This window comes from Numida meleagris, chromosome 2, assembly GCF_002078875.1.
Source record: "Numida meleagris isolate 19003 breed g44 Domestic line chromosome 2, NumMel1.0, whole genome shotgun sequence".
NCBI classification, from domain to species: domain Eukaryota; kingdom Metazoa; phylum Chordata; class Aves; order Galliformes; family Numididae; genus Numida; species Numida meleagris.
The window spans coordinates 143,567,584-143,580,236 of record NC_034410.1 but is presented as its reverse complement, the minus strand read 5'-3'; the positions used below and the strand labels follow the sequence as shown (position 1 = coordinate 143,580,236).

Below are 12,653 nucleotides of genomic sequence, written 5' to 3'. Positions count from 1 at the left end.
CCAGGTGGGAAGCTGCAATGAAAACAGAGCAGGACTCTTCCCGGAGGTGCACAGGATAAGTTTCCCATGTTGCAGCAATGGGAAACTTTCCTACTAGAAAAGTTCTATTTTGCCAACATCACAGTGGCCATACAGTAGGAACAGGTTTCTGAGACAGAAAGTGGGATCGCCATCTTCAGAAATCTTCAGAACTTGAGTGGATAGGACAGTGAAAAAAGCTGACATGAACTGTTTGGAGCAGTGGGTTGGGAAAGAGGACCTCTGACATCTCCTTCCAGCCTGACTTGTTTTGATTCTTTGATGTTGTTTGCGGGTTTACTAGTGCGTGGGAATAGTTATTACTTATCACAAGAATGAAATCTTTTTGGTTTTATTTTAATAATTCAGAATGTTTAATATTTTAAAAGGTCTTGTTTTATTATTAACGTGTACTCATGCCTGCAGTCACCGTGCCTTCTTGTTGTCTGATTTCTTGTAATTTTCATGTTCTTTCAAATTACTTAGCCTCAGAATCATTTGTTCAGCGAGCGTATCCTTTTCATCATTTAGTGTCATCATCTGGCCCACAACTTTTTCCTTCTTTCTGACTCAGCACCTTACCTGTGCAGTATGACTGCTCATTCAACCTTGTTTCCAGTGAGTGGCAGTCTTTTGAATTCTCATTGCATGATGTCCCTTGTTTCCTGTTGTCATGGTTCATTATTCATCGGCGTGCAACTGTCTTGAAATCTATATTCTTACTCCTTTTTTCCTTCTTTTTTTTTTTCCTTATTTTCCCTTTCCATCAACTTTAAGTTTCATTTGTTGTTTTCTGAGCTTACTTATTGCATGTGTAACTCTGGAAGCATTGGCCCAAACTTCCATAAGGGTACTTTTCCTTATGTATCATCCTGCTTGATGTGGCTGAAAGTTTGGAAGGTAAACAACTTAGTACTGAGACAGAGCATGGAGACAGAGCACAAGTTATTTAGGAGAATGGTTTCCCACTGAAAGAAAGGCTTCTATTTTTTTTTTTTTTCATGATTTGCACTATTATTCATAGGATCATAGAATGGTTTGGCTTGGAAGGGGCCTTTAAGTTCCAGCCCCCCTGCTATAGGCAGGGACACCTCCCTCTAGACCAGGTTGCTCAAAGCCCCACCCAGCCTGGCCTTGAACACCTCCAGGGAGGGGGCATCCACAACCTCTCTGAGCAACCTGTTCCAGTGTCTCACCACCATCACAGTAAAGAATTTCTTCCTAATATCCAGTCTAAATCTATCCTCTTCCAGTTCAAACCCATTTCCCCTCGTCCTGTCACTACCTGCCCTTATAAAAAGTCCCTCCCCAGCTTTCCTGTAGGCCCCCTTCAGGTACTGGAAGGCTGCTGTAAGGTCTCCTTGGAGCCTTTTCTTCTCCAGGCTGAAGAGCCCCAGCTTTCTCATCCTATCCTTGTAGGGGAGGTGCTCCAGCCCCCTGATCATCTTTGTGGCCCTCCTCTGGACCCTCTCCAACAGCTCCATGTCCTTTTTGTGTTGGGGGCCCCAGAACTGGATGCAGTACTCCAAGTGGGGTCTTACAAGAGCAGAGTAGAGGGGCAGAATCACCTCCCTCAACCTGCTGGTCAAACTTTCTTGGTGCAACCCAGGATTGTTGCTAAGTACATTTAGTTTATATGTACGATTGTAGAGGCATGAATGATTGATATTATTCAGGTGAGATGCCCTGTAAAGTCAAGAAGTTGACTTTTTTGTTGTTTTTTTTTTTTCAATTTCCTCTAAATCCTTTGCCCGTCTTCCTCATTTGTTTATTCCCTGTCACATACATTCATGATTTGGGAATCTTTTTAGGTATCTGTTCTTCATTTGTTTCTTGTTTCTTTGTAATTTACCACTTTTCTGTGTCTTGGTTTTTGTTTGTCCACGTAGTGGGAAGGCTCATCCAGTAACAGCCATATAATGCTTGTAAAATGGGAACTAAGAGTGTTTAATCCTGGAATATGGTGGTGATTAGGTCCAACAACTTTATATTTTGGTTAGTAAAGTAGTGGTGGTCAGAAGTGGTGCCTTGATAAAATTTAGCAGATACCTTAAATGAACATAGACATAAAAATGATCCTAACTTGCTTTATCTGCAGTGCATTAGACAGAATATTTTTTTGCTGTCCTGGTGGTGGGATGTGAGTCAAGAGTAGATTTGATGTTCAGCTGTAAATAAATATATGTACAGCTTTACATTTTTCCAGAAATATTGATATCTGTTAAGACTAGCTCAGATACGTGAGTGAATGCTGGCCTCTCTCTCTTACAGCTGTGAAATCTTTTTTCTATCCAGGAAAAAATGACCTTGGGATTTCAAACCTCAGAAAACAAAAAAATTCTGTGAAATCTCTGGCAGATTTATTTTACGTCTTGGAAATAATGTCGAAGCTTTAAATGCTGGCTTTAGTCTGGTGACATCTGCTATTAAAATAGAATGCATGTGAAGATACAGCACAAAGTCTGTTATGTCTGCAGGATTTTAACTACTTTTTTCTCTGTTTCTCAAGCTTCATTTTAAAGGCAAATATGCTGTCTTTATAGGCTGAGAAATTTTAGGGAATGTTATTTATTGAATTAAAGCATTTTTTTTTTTGCACTTACTGTGGAAAATGCGGTTTTCTTAGAATCACCATGAAGATAGATATGGAGCAGTATAAATTGTATTTAATAGATGAATATTATGGAACTAAAAAATGCTGCCGCAACACAGAACGTTTCTGGAATTCACAGTTTTAAAAGCTCGTAACTCAAAAAGAAAATCTTTCTTATATGATTCTCATTCTGTTTGGAGTTCGTATTTGTTTCAAGACAAGTGTAGTATCTTGATTAATGATGGTGTAAGAATAGAAGTTTTGTTTTGTAAACTTCAAAACTATGTTATTAGCCACGAGCACTTTCTCTGCTCAAAACGAACACCTTAAATATTGAAAAATCTTTATGTATAAGCAGTCCCATAATTTGCTTAGGCTCATTCAAATTCATAGAGTTCACATCTTTGTTCTGTTTCTGCCCTCTTGGAGAATATTTACTTACTGACGGTGCTTGTTGTCGAAGCTGTATTGGGCAAGAAAACACACAAAAAGCGTGGAAGGAAGAAGAGTGAAAATGGTCATATTTGATGTATTCCAGGTCTGCTTAAAATGATCTTGCTAGAAATAGTGGGAAACGCTCTTTTAAATAAATATTTGACAACATTGTGTAAAGTATATTCAATGAGAAAACTATCTTCGGCAGTGGTACTTGGGGAAAAAAAGTGTGAGTTAAAAAAGTAAAGCCTAAAAAGGCAGTTAAATGCCGCTGTCATTTTAACAGCATCCCCAAAAGCTACCATTTACAAACAGGTTGTTTTGTTTCTCTGAAGCTAAATGTAGATTTGAGTTATTGAAGGGTGGGCTGTGGCAATAGCTTGCATATATCCACTCTCACACAATTTAGATTATTATAGGAATATAAGGAAATAAAATCTTTTTTTCTCCTGATTCATACGTTTCCTGGAGGGAAACTTCCATACCCATACTGTTATTCTATTTGGTCAGAAAACAGTGCTTACTAAATGTTATTACTGAAATACAATATAGTATTCTAGGGAAAAGAAATCTAACACTTGCTTCTTTTTGCTTCTTTTTTCTTCTTCCTTTTTTCTTTTTTCTTTATTTTTTTAACTTTTTTCTTCTTTTCTTCCCTTCCCCCCCTTCTCCCCTTTCTCCCCTTTTTCCCCTTCCTTTTTCTGCAACAGATATGTTGGGTTAAAGGGAATAACGGTAGTTCAGCCTTGATTCCATCTATCTAAACATTTTTAGGCACCAGAGGGCAATGTTTGGCAAATATTGCTGCGTTCTGCTTTCTGGGAGATAGCAATATTGGAAGTGTCTTTCTGACATTCTAGATCACATCACTGTCTTTTAAAACTTGTTAGTGTGGTTCAAGTTTGAAGAATGAGTACATTGATTTCAGTTTATGCCTGTAAAACCAAGGCTTTGTTGAGGTTTATGTTTTTTTGTTTGCTTGTTTTTCATTGTGATGACCTTTTATGCTTTTTTGATACCTTTACATAAATACTGTAAGTTTTACTGGATGGTAAAATTCTCATAATGAGAGAAATACATGCTGCATTCTTCTTTGTGTGGCAATGCACTTGAGCCTCCTTAATTTTTTAGACCAGGAATAATCTGTGCTTTGTGAAGATATTTGACATTTCCATTGCATTCTCTTAAAACTTTTGTAGGTTTTTGTTGTTGTTGCTAAAGAATAGACTGAAGACACATTTGTAATACATTATAAGCAAAATACATTCTGGTGAGGACTTAATTTGCTTTATCAATTATCTTGAGGTCAGCATGCTATGTTTGTGATCATCATGACCTAGGGGTGTCACTTTGATGCAGTTTCAGGGGGTAGAGAACAAGGTACCTGTATATAACATTTTTTTTCTTTTGCTCCTCAGTTGTTAAAACATTTTATTACTAGTAATTGCTTAAATGTAGTAATTCATTCTTCTTGACAATAAGCACATTCATATTTTGGTCAAGCCATTTTTGTTTCCTTAAGGAATATATAAATATCCTTAAGGGTATTTATAAAGGTATAGGTAAAGGTATAATATATAACGGTAAAGGTATAATATATAAATACCCTGAAGGGTATTTTCTAATAGAGAATTAGAAAAAGAAGAGTGCTAGTCTGCCTTTTACAGCAGATGTGAACTTTAGAGGTGCACCATTTGCAACCCTACTGAAAAGCAATTATAGGTGTTTTCGAAGGTAAGCAATACCAGCATGGCTAGCATGGCTGCTGCTTAAACTCTTTATTTAGTCCTCAAATCTCTGCATGGTTTTCTCTGCCTCAAACCTTAAGTTTTCTTCTTCTGTCTTTACAAAAACAGTATCTGTTTCTTTTATAGACTCTTGAATTTGTATAAAGCATCTCAATGCAGTTAAGGTTTAATCTAATTGTACTTACTGCATTAATTGCTAGAGAGGCTAATACTGGATATCATCATTCTCTCTTTCTTTCTCTCTAAAAGCAGCTAGTAACTTAGACTCCTGTATTTTACAATACATTTGTTACTTCTAACAGCATGTACTATGTTCAAACATCTTAAATTTGTTAACTGAGCTTAAAAAAAAGTGAGTAATTTACTGAGGAAATAATGCTGTGTTTTATAGACCATGAAATAAATGTATTTTTGGTTGAATTTCTTATTTTGTGCCATGTTTTCACTTCAGGGTGCTAAGAGATTTCTCTGTCATACACTAAGGGAATAAATGCCAATGGCATCCTGGGCTCCATTAGAAGAGGGGTGGCCAGCAGGGACAGGGAGGTGATTGTCCCTCTCTACTCTGCCCTCGTGAAGCCCCATCTGGAGAACTGCATCCAGGTCTGGGGCCCCCAAATACAAGAAGGACAGGGAACTGTTGTAGAGGGTCCACAGGAGGGCCACAAAGATGATCAGAGGGCTGGAGCACCTCTCCTGTGAAGACAGGCTGAGGGAGCTGGGATTGTTCAGCCTGGAAAAGGGAAGGTGGCGAGGAGACTTCAGTGCAGCCTTCCAGTATTTAAAAGGGGATTATAAACAGGAGGGGAATCAACTTTTTACTCAGGTAGATAGTGATAGGACAAAGGGGAATGGTTTAAAGCACAAGGAAGGAAGGTTTAGATTAGATGTCAGGGGGCAGTTCTTCACAGAGAGTGGTGAGGTGCTGGCACAGGCTGCCCAGAGAGGCTGTGGGTGCCCCATCCCTGGAGGTGTTCAAGACCAGGTTGGATAGGGCCCTGGGCAACCAGGTCTAGTATTAGATCTGGAGGCTGGTGTCCCTTGGGTTGGAACTTGATGATCCTTGGGGTCCCTTCCAACCCAAGCCATTCTTGGATTCTGTGAAATCATAAAATCTAACTACAAGCATCTGGGCTTGATAGGTGGTCAACTTATAGTGAGGCAAATCCCTTATTCAACTCCTAACTAATACTTTTAGCTTAGTTAGAAAAAGTAGGCTTACTTTATTATCTGTAAATACTCAGTTTGTTTCTTCCCCATAAATAAATCTTTTCTGGCCAGGAACTTTAATTAAAGCTAAGCAAGAACTGCTATTGATGTTTGATTTTCATTGTCCAAAACGTAAGCAAATATATGTTATGTCACAAGTCCAATTAAATGTGGTTATAAAAAAACGCCTTGCAGATTGTATCACTTGCGGTTTTTTGCTGTGTTTTGGGTATAAATTATTTGTATTTCATATATCATTCTCAGCTCAGACACATCCTGAAACACACGCTTCTCTATTGAATACAAATCTTGCAGTAATTCTAGAAGCCTGCTTAAGTCACTGGAACTTTAAACCAAAGCAACTGCTATGAGGAAATTTGAATAAACCATAAAAGTTTGCATGATATATTGCAAGGGATTAAAATTTAAGTGTATATTGTAAATGGATTTATCTGTGTTGTACAACTTTTTTCAGGGTCTCTTGACAACAGGAGTAGAATTTGAATCTCTTCCTGCAGCCCTTTCTCTACCTGCAGAATCTGGTTTGTATCCAGTAACTCTTGTTGGTGTTCCTCAAACCACTGGACAGATCACTATCAATGGTAAGGGATGTCTTTTATCATTCTCTCCTGTATTGTGTATGTCTGCGAGTGATGGTATAGCACAATTCAGATTGGTGTACTTTACATATTTGCCACTCTGAATTCTCCTCAATATGTAAAACAAAACAAAAAAAAATCAGTTGAGGGTTTTTTAACCCTCAAATATAACTATTTAATATGCTAGTCTTCATTAAAACTATAGACTGTGATGCTGAAAAATCATTTGGTTGTAACGGTAACAATGAACATATAATTACAGTATCTTCAGTAAGAAAGGAAAAGGATAATGAACTCAAACTCCATCTTATTAATATTTTAATTTGGAAAGCTTCTGAGAAAAATGGCTTGAACTTTTTCATGAGAATGCAGAAGATAATCTTTCAGCTCGTTTTTCTTAATTAACCGTTTTCATGTAACACTACAGGAATTTTTGCAGATTGCCTGTGTAAAAACAATGTAACTGATGTGCGTAGTCTGATGAAGTCAAGATGTCATTACATTAATAAGGCTAAATAGAATTGTGGTTGTAGTAAGTGAAGAGAATTGAAGAACTTTTTTTATAAACCTGGCAGAGCAGACTCCTAGAAAAGGCAATGTATATGAAAACGATGGATGCAGCATGTAGTAGTACTGAACCATATTAACAACATACAATTTTAGGTACATGCTCTCAGAATATAAAGTAACAGGAAAAGAACTGTTTTAATAAAGTTCAACACCAAAAGAAGATGGATTTAAACCTGAAGAAGCTTTGTTCTCGTGTTTTTCCTAAATGCTTTTCTGCCTGCTCATAAAATGCTCATAAAATGATTTTTCTTTTTTTTTTGGTGTTTTTTTTTTTTTTTTCTTCAGAAACTATTTCAGTAAATACAGAATAGCATCAAAGCATTCAGGAACATTTGTTCTGTAGTTGTCCGCTTTTAGTTTCACATACTAAAAATGTATTGCAAACAGAGGAGTTGGTTTCTGTATTTGGTTGTTGTATGTCAATGGACTATATTTTCCTTCAGATACAGGTTGGTATCTATTGCTTGGCAAGGAAATGCTGTTGAGATACTTGACTACTAAACTGAACTTTTAGAGTATAAGTTGTAATATTTCATGGCAAGTGTATGCATATATACATACTCAGTTTTTTTGAAAAAAAACCTTGGGGTTCCATTAGCTTCAAGATACTCTAGAGAATCTACTGTCAAATTTTTTTGGAAAAAGAAGGGGAGTCTTAACATTAATTGAAGTGTAACAAGTTTATGTGCAACTGGTGGATAATGTGATAAGGTAATGTGAAATGCTGGTCTTTATAATATGATTTATTATGTTGAACTTGTAAAGGTTTGCAGAATTTGTCATAATGCACGGTAAAAATTATGGACTCTTATTTTTTTTAACTTGTCATAGATTCAAAGGCAGAGATGTGTGTTTTTTATATATTATTTATTTAACAATATTATCTAGGGCATTTAATTTTTTAAAAAAATATTTTGTGTCCTGAGAAGATTCTCTTGTAGAGAAGGTAGTGTTTTAATTAGCAGAAACAGTGGCAAGATCTGGCAGGTAACATTAGTGTATTAGATCTTTAAGAAAACAAAAGGAATGTGCAGCATATTTCTGTTTTCTTACAAAAAATCAGGTTACCATACATCAGTTTTTGGAGTCTTCAGTGATTGCCTTCTGGACAATCTACCAGGAGTCAAGACCAACGGCTGTACTGTTGAAGTCATTCCAGCTTTGCCAAGGCTGCAGATTAGTACATCCCTTCCAAGGTGAGAAACTGAATAAAATGAGGATTTTATTTGGTAATATTGAAGTGTTAGTGTTCTTAAATGTTCATAAAGTCTTCAGTAAAGAGGTAACCCATAGAGTATTGTAGTTTGGAAGGAGATCCTCGGGATATCATCTGGTATAGGATGTTGCTCAAAGGAGGACGAGCTCTAACAAGCAGTGTGTCTTTAATGTTAGATGAGGTTACTCAGGACATTGTCTCATTGTCTGAGCAAACTTGGAAAAATCTGCCCCTAGCCTCCTCTTTTCAGAGTGAAACAAGCAGCTCTTTGAATCTCTCCTTGTATGAGATGTGCTCTATCATCTTAATTGTTTGGATAATCCTGTTCTGGATTTGCTTCAGCATGGCTATATTTCTGTTTTATGGGGAAGCACTGAACTAGATACTATACTGCAGAAACAATATGTTTAAGAGTTGCAGGAAGATTTAACAAAAATAATCTCTTTATACACTCACCAAACATGGCAATGACATCACAATTCTGTGTAGGCTAACAGTGGTTGATTTTCTTTTTTTTTTTTCCTTTTTTTTTTTTTTAGCATTATTTTTGGGTAAAGAATGTGACTAACTTCACAACTTTAGGGAGACGTGGTAAGACATCGATTCAGTTCAGCTTTTGGCTAGAGCACTCACCTATTAAGTAGCATGTTGATCACTGTACCAGAGTCTTGCCATCCATCAACCATTTTGCAAAATGTGGTGGATTTTTTTTTAATTTTAAAGATTCCTTATAGCTTTAGAGCAGCAAACAACATTTTGTTGCTAACTGATTTCTCTTCTTGTTGTGTTCTTCAGTGTAGTTTACTTAATAACTCAATGGAATCAATTTGGTCATGATTTTTCCACTTTTCTAATGTGGAATACGTTGCATTGATAACATTTTATTGCAAAGATATGAAAGTAATACTATGATGAAAACAACAAAATAACAAAACAGTGTAGTGGAGTTGCATGTTGATAAATTGTTTATATAATATTTGCTAGATATGCAGTCTATATGGTTCAGCTGTTGTAGGGGAACCGGTAGCTCACAGCTTGAACTGGTGATTGAGCACCTGGTGAAGGGGTGTGGCTGGCCTATGGATTGTAGGCAAATTGCTTGCACCTGTGTTCCCCGCCTAACCAGAAGGGGTGGACCCAGGGTTGAGCCACCCTGGACTCATATAAGGTCCAGCCACAGAAGGGAGAGTACCTTATGGGCCTAGGCTGTTTTCTGTGGAGGAACGCTGTGTAGCCAGAGAGCCTCTTCACCAGTTGAGTGAGTTCCATTCTTCTTCACATGACAGTTGGCCTACCTGTGAATGCTTTACCTGGTGTCATTAAGAACCTGTCAGAAGAAATTTTGCTTCTTCATAAGCAGAACAGCTGTAGTCAGAATTAATATTGGATAGCCAAAGTTATGGATATATTAAAGAATGTGGTTTGAAATATAGAGGGAATTGCAAATATTCTTGAAGGAGTATAATACATAGTCTTTTGGGGTATGTGTTCTGCTGATAATGTGAAACATTAACAAGATTTTCTTCGTATGTTGGTGTATATTTCCTTTTTTCACTGGTGTTAAATTTTCTCTTAGTTTCTTCAAATGCTTTGGTTTCTGTGTTCAATGTCAGTTCTTGTGACATTCTAGGAATTCAGACGTGGTTCTGGCTACCTTGCAGCATGCCAGAGAGGTCCCTCTCTGCCATCACTTTGTCCTTCTCTCAATCTTTACAATGTCAGTAAATTGTATTAGGTAGCTCCTGTCAACTTTGCTTTGTCCTCTGGAGAAAGGCATTGTAAAGATATAACAGAATACCGTTTATTTATAGTTAGCAGTATAAGATCGAAGTAATTTTTCCTCTTAAATATTGCCAATACATTTAATGTTTATGTTTGCTTTGAGACCCGTCCTACCAACAGTTGATGTTGAGCTGTATTCTGGAAAGGAAGTCTTTTTCTGACTGCACACAATAGCTTTTGTTGGTGATAAACTCAGAAAAGTTAGCTCCAGTTTATTTATTTTTGAAGTGTTTGAGATAACCTTGATACTGTACTTTTTGAATGACTTCAAGGTTTGTTTGAAGGGTCATTTAAAGACAAGCAGCTCTCTTTCATCTCTTCCAGTGCTGGGTGATCTAATAGTTGGTTGATCAATTCAATAAGCTCATTTTAGCAGGAGCTTTAATTAATCTTCCTGTGGATTGAGAATGACTGAGTAGCTATTTATGTATTTATATACCTGTTTTTGAATATGTTTATATTATACAAAAATACTGCACTACTAAGTAAAGCCTTATAGGTAGCAAAATTTCTTAAAAAAAGAAAACTGATGGGGAGGAAGAGAAGTTCATAAATAAAATTATCAAGAGTTTATCATGTGGATGAACTTGAATGAGTGTCAGTCAGTTCCACCGAATCTAGAAGTTCTTGAAGCTGTGGGCCAGTGTACCTGGCATTGTGACTACTTTTTAATGTTCTGAAACACTTCCATGGTATTCTTATGCTTAAAATATTGTTTGTGGGCAAAGAGTCAAGAACTTAGCGTTTGCATCGTAACAGTCTAATAAAGGAATCATTGTAAGTGTGTATTATTATGGAAGGGAAAAAAAAAAGGAATAGAATACTGTGTACAGAACAGTGCCTTTAAAATTGTTATGGCACCTCCTATCCTATACCTGTTTTCCTGGTGTTATTCTCACGCTCCCACTGCTCCTCTGGATCCGAAGGACGGCATTTTCAGTCTGTAGCTGATGATACAGTGAGTTGTCAGCATCTGGAAAAATTCACCGAGAGGAACCCATGCTGATGTTGTTGGTTGCTAACACACTTTTTCACTATGTTCTTCCTTCATTTGAGCTCCCTGGAACATTCAGTTTCATACAGTTCTATTTGATGCTTTTTTCACTTATTAGACTCTTTTTCTTTGTTTTCATTGTTGCATCTGGATATATTTTCTCCAGGTACCGATCTTCATTTCGTTAACGGACTGTTAGTAAATTGTTCATAGCTGTGGGATCTGCAGTACTAAACATTTGCATCAACTCATCTAATGCCACTGCTCCACTTTGCTACATCATGTCTCTTTCATATTGCCTACCACTTACTGTCTAAGTAAGACCATAGCTGTGCCATGCAGAGGTAACAGAATTCAAGTAAATTTGGCATAGCCACATGGCCAGAAGAAAAATTACGGCTAAGCTATACGAAGTCAAACTACTGTTGCAGAATGGTCAGGATGGGTTCATTTCAGTCCTGATGCCTTGTAAGCTCAAAATAAACCTGATGGCCTCTTACTAGCAGTGGCAAACTATGCTATCTGGTTGAGGGTTTACAATACTTGGATTTAAGAACGTGTGTAAAACCTGTGCTAAAGGCTATGCAAAGGATGTGAAGGATGAATTAGCTTGGATTCAAGTATGTACATTTATGCAGTAATCAAAAGTAGCTGTTATTTTGGTTTGTCAGTATGCATGCAACTCCTTAATACTTTCCTCTGTACGTGAAGAGGAAGAAAGTAATTAAAAAAATGCACCTTTTTTCCTCTGTTGCCACTCCAAGTGCCCAGACTTCAGAGTGCTGCAGTGGCAGTATATGTGTAACAGTGAAGTTCAAATGATCAAAACATGTGTTTAACTATTTGTTGTCAAAGATGCATTCTGAAAGGGTATAATCTGCTCTGATGTTTGTTTGTTGAGGCTGCTTGTACTAGGGAAAGACAGGGTATGAAGGAAGGATAGCAGAAATACCTGCCAAAAGAAGTTACTGAACCTGGGCTTACCAACAAATGTATCGGTCATTAGTCTCAATGACTTTTGCCCTTGTATCCATGATCCCTTTTGACTGCTTTGTATTGGCATGAAGAGTACAGTCAGAAAGTGAACCTCTGCCCATCTGTCTCTTTCTGTAACCCTCCTTCCCTCATTCATGTTCTAAAGAGTTCATCTGTATTCACTATTTCACATTTTGAAGAGTGAATTTCTTCCAGAATCTACTCCCATGAGGTTTGTGCCTTCTGCTGTCCAGTACAGCTGCACTCTGTCAGCTCCCATACTACTTCTTCCTAGCAAAGTTCAAGGTTACTGCTCAGTTCTCCATTCTCCACGTGTTGTCACAGCGCTGTGAATATCTCCTGTTTTAATAATTGACTGGTTTGCTACATTTGTTATTTCAAAATGAAATTCTTGATACTCAAATAAATTCTGATATTTCTGAAACGTTGTATTTCCATTCATTTTCTCTAGCACAAACTACTTTAATCTCTAAATTATTTTTTTTATATATAT

The 12,653-nt window shown here is 37.1% G+C and overlaps 1 protein-coding gene across 3 annotated transcripts in view; it reads left to right on the top strand.

Annotated features, from left to right (window-relative positions):
- The window catches only part of TRAPPC9 (trafficking protein particle complex 9), a 472,762-nt gene that overhangs the window by 53,952 nt on the left and 406,157 nt on the right, over positions 1-12,653 (top strand). For all 3 annotated transcript variants that reach the window (XM_021387135.1, XM_021387133.1, XM_021387134.1), the window contains 2 exons: positions 6,479-6,605; positions 8,236-8,368. In XM_021387135.1, coding sequence (XP_021242810.1) covers positions 6,479-6,605; positions 8,236-8,368 — 260 coding nt within the window. The remainder of the gene's footprint in view (positions 1-6,478; positions 6,606-8,235; positions 8,369-12,653) is intronic.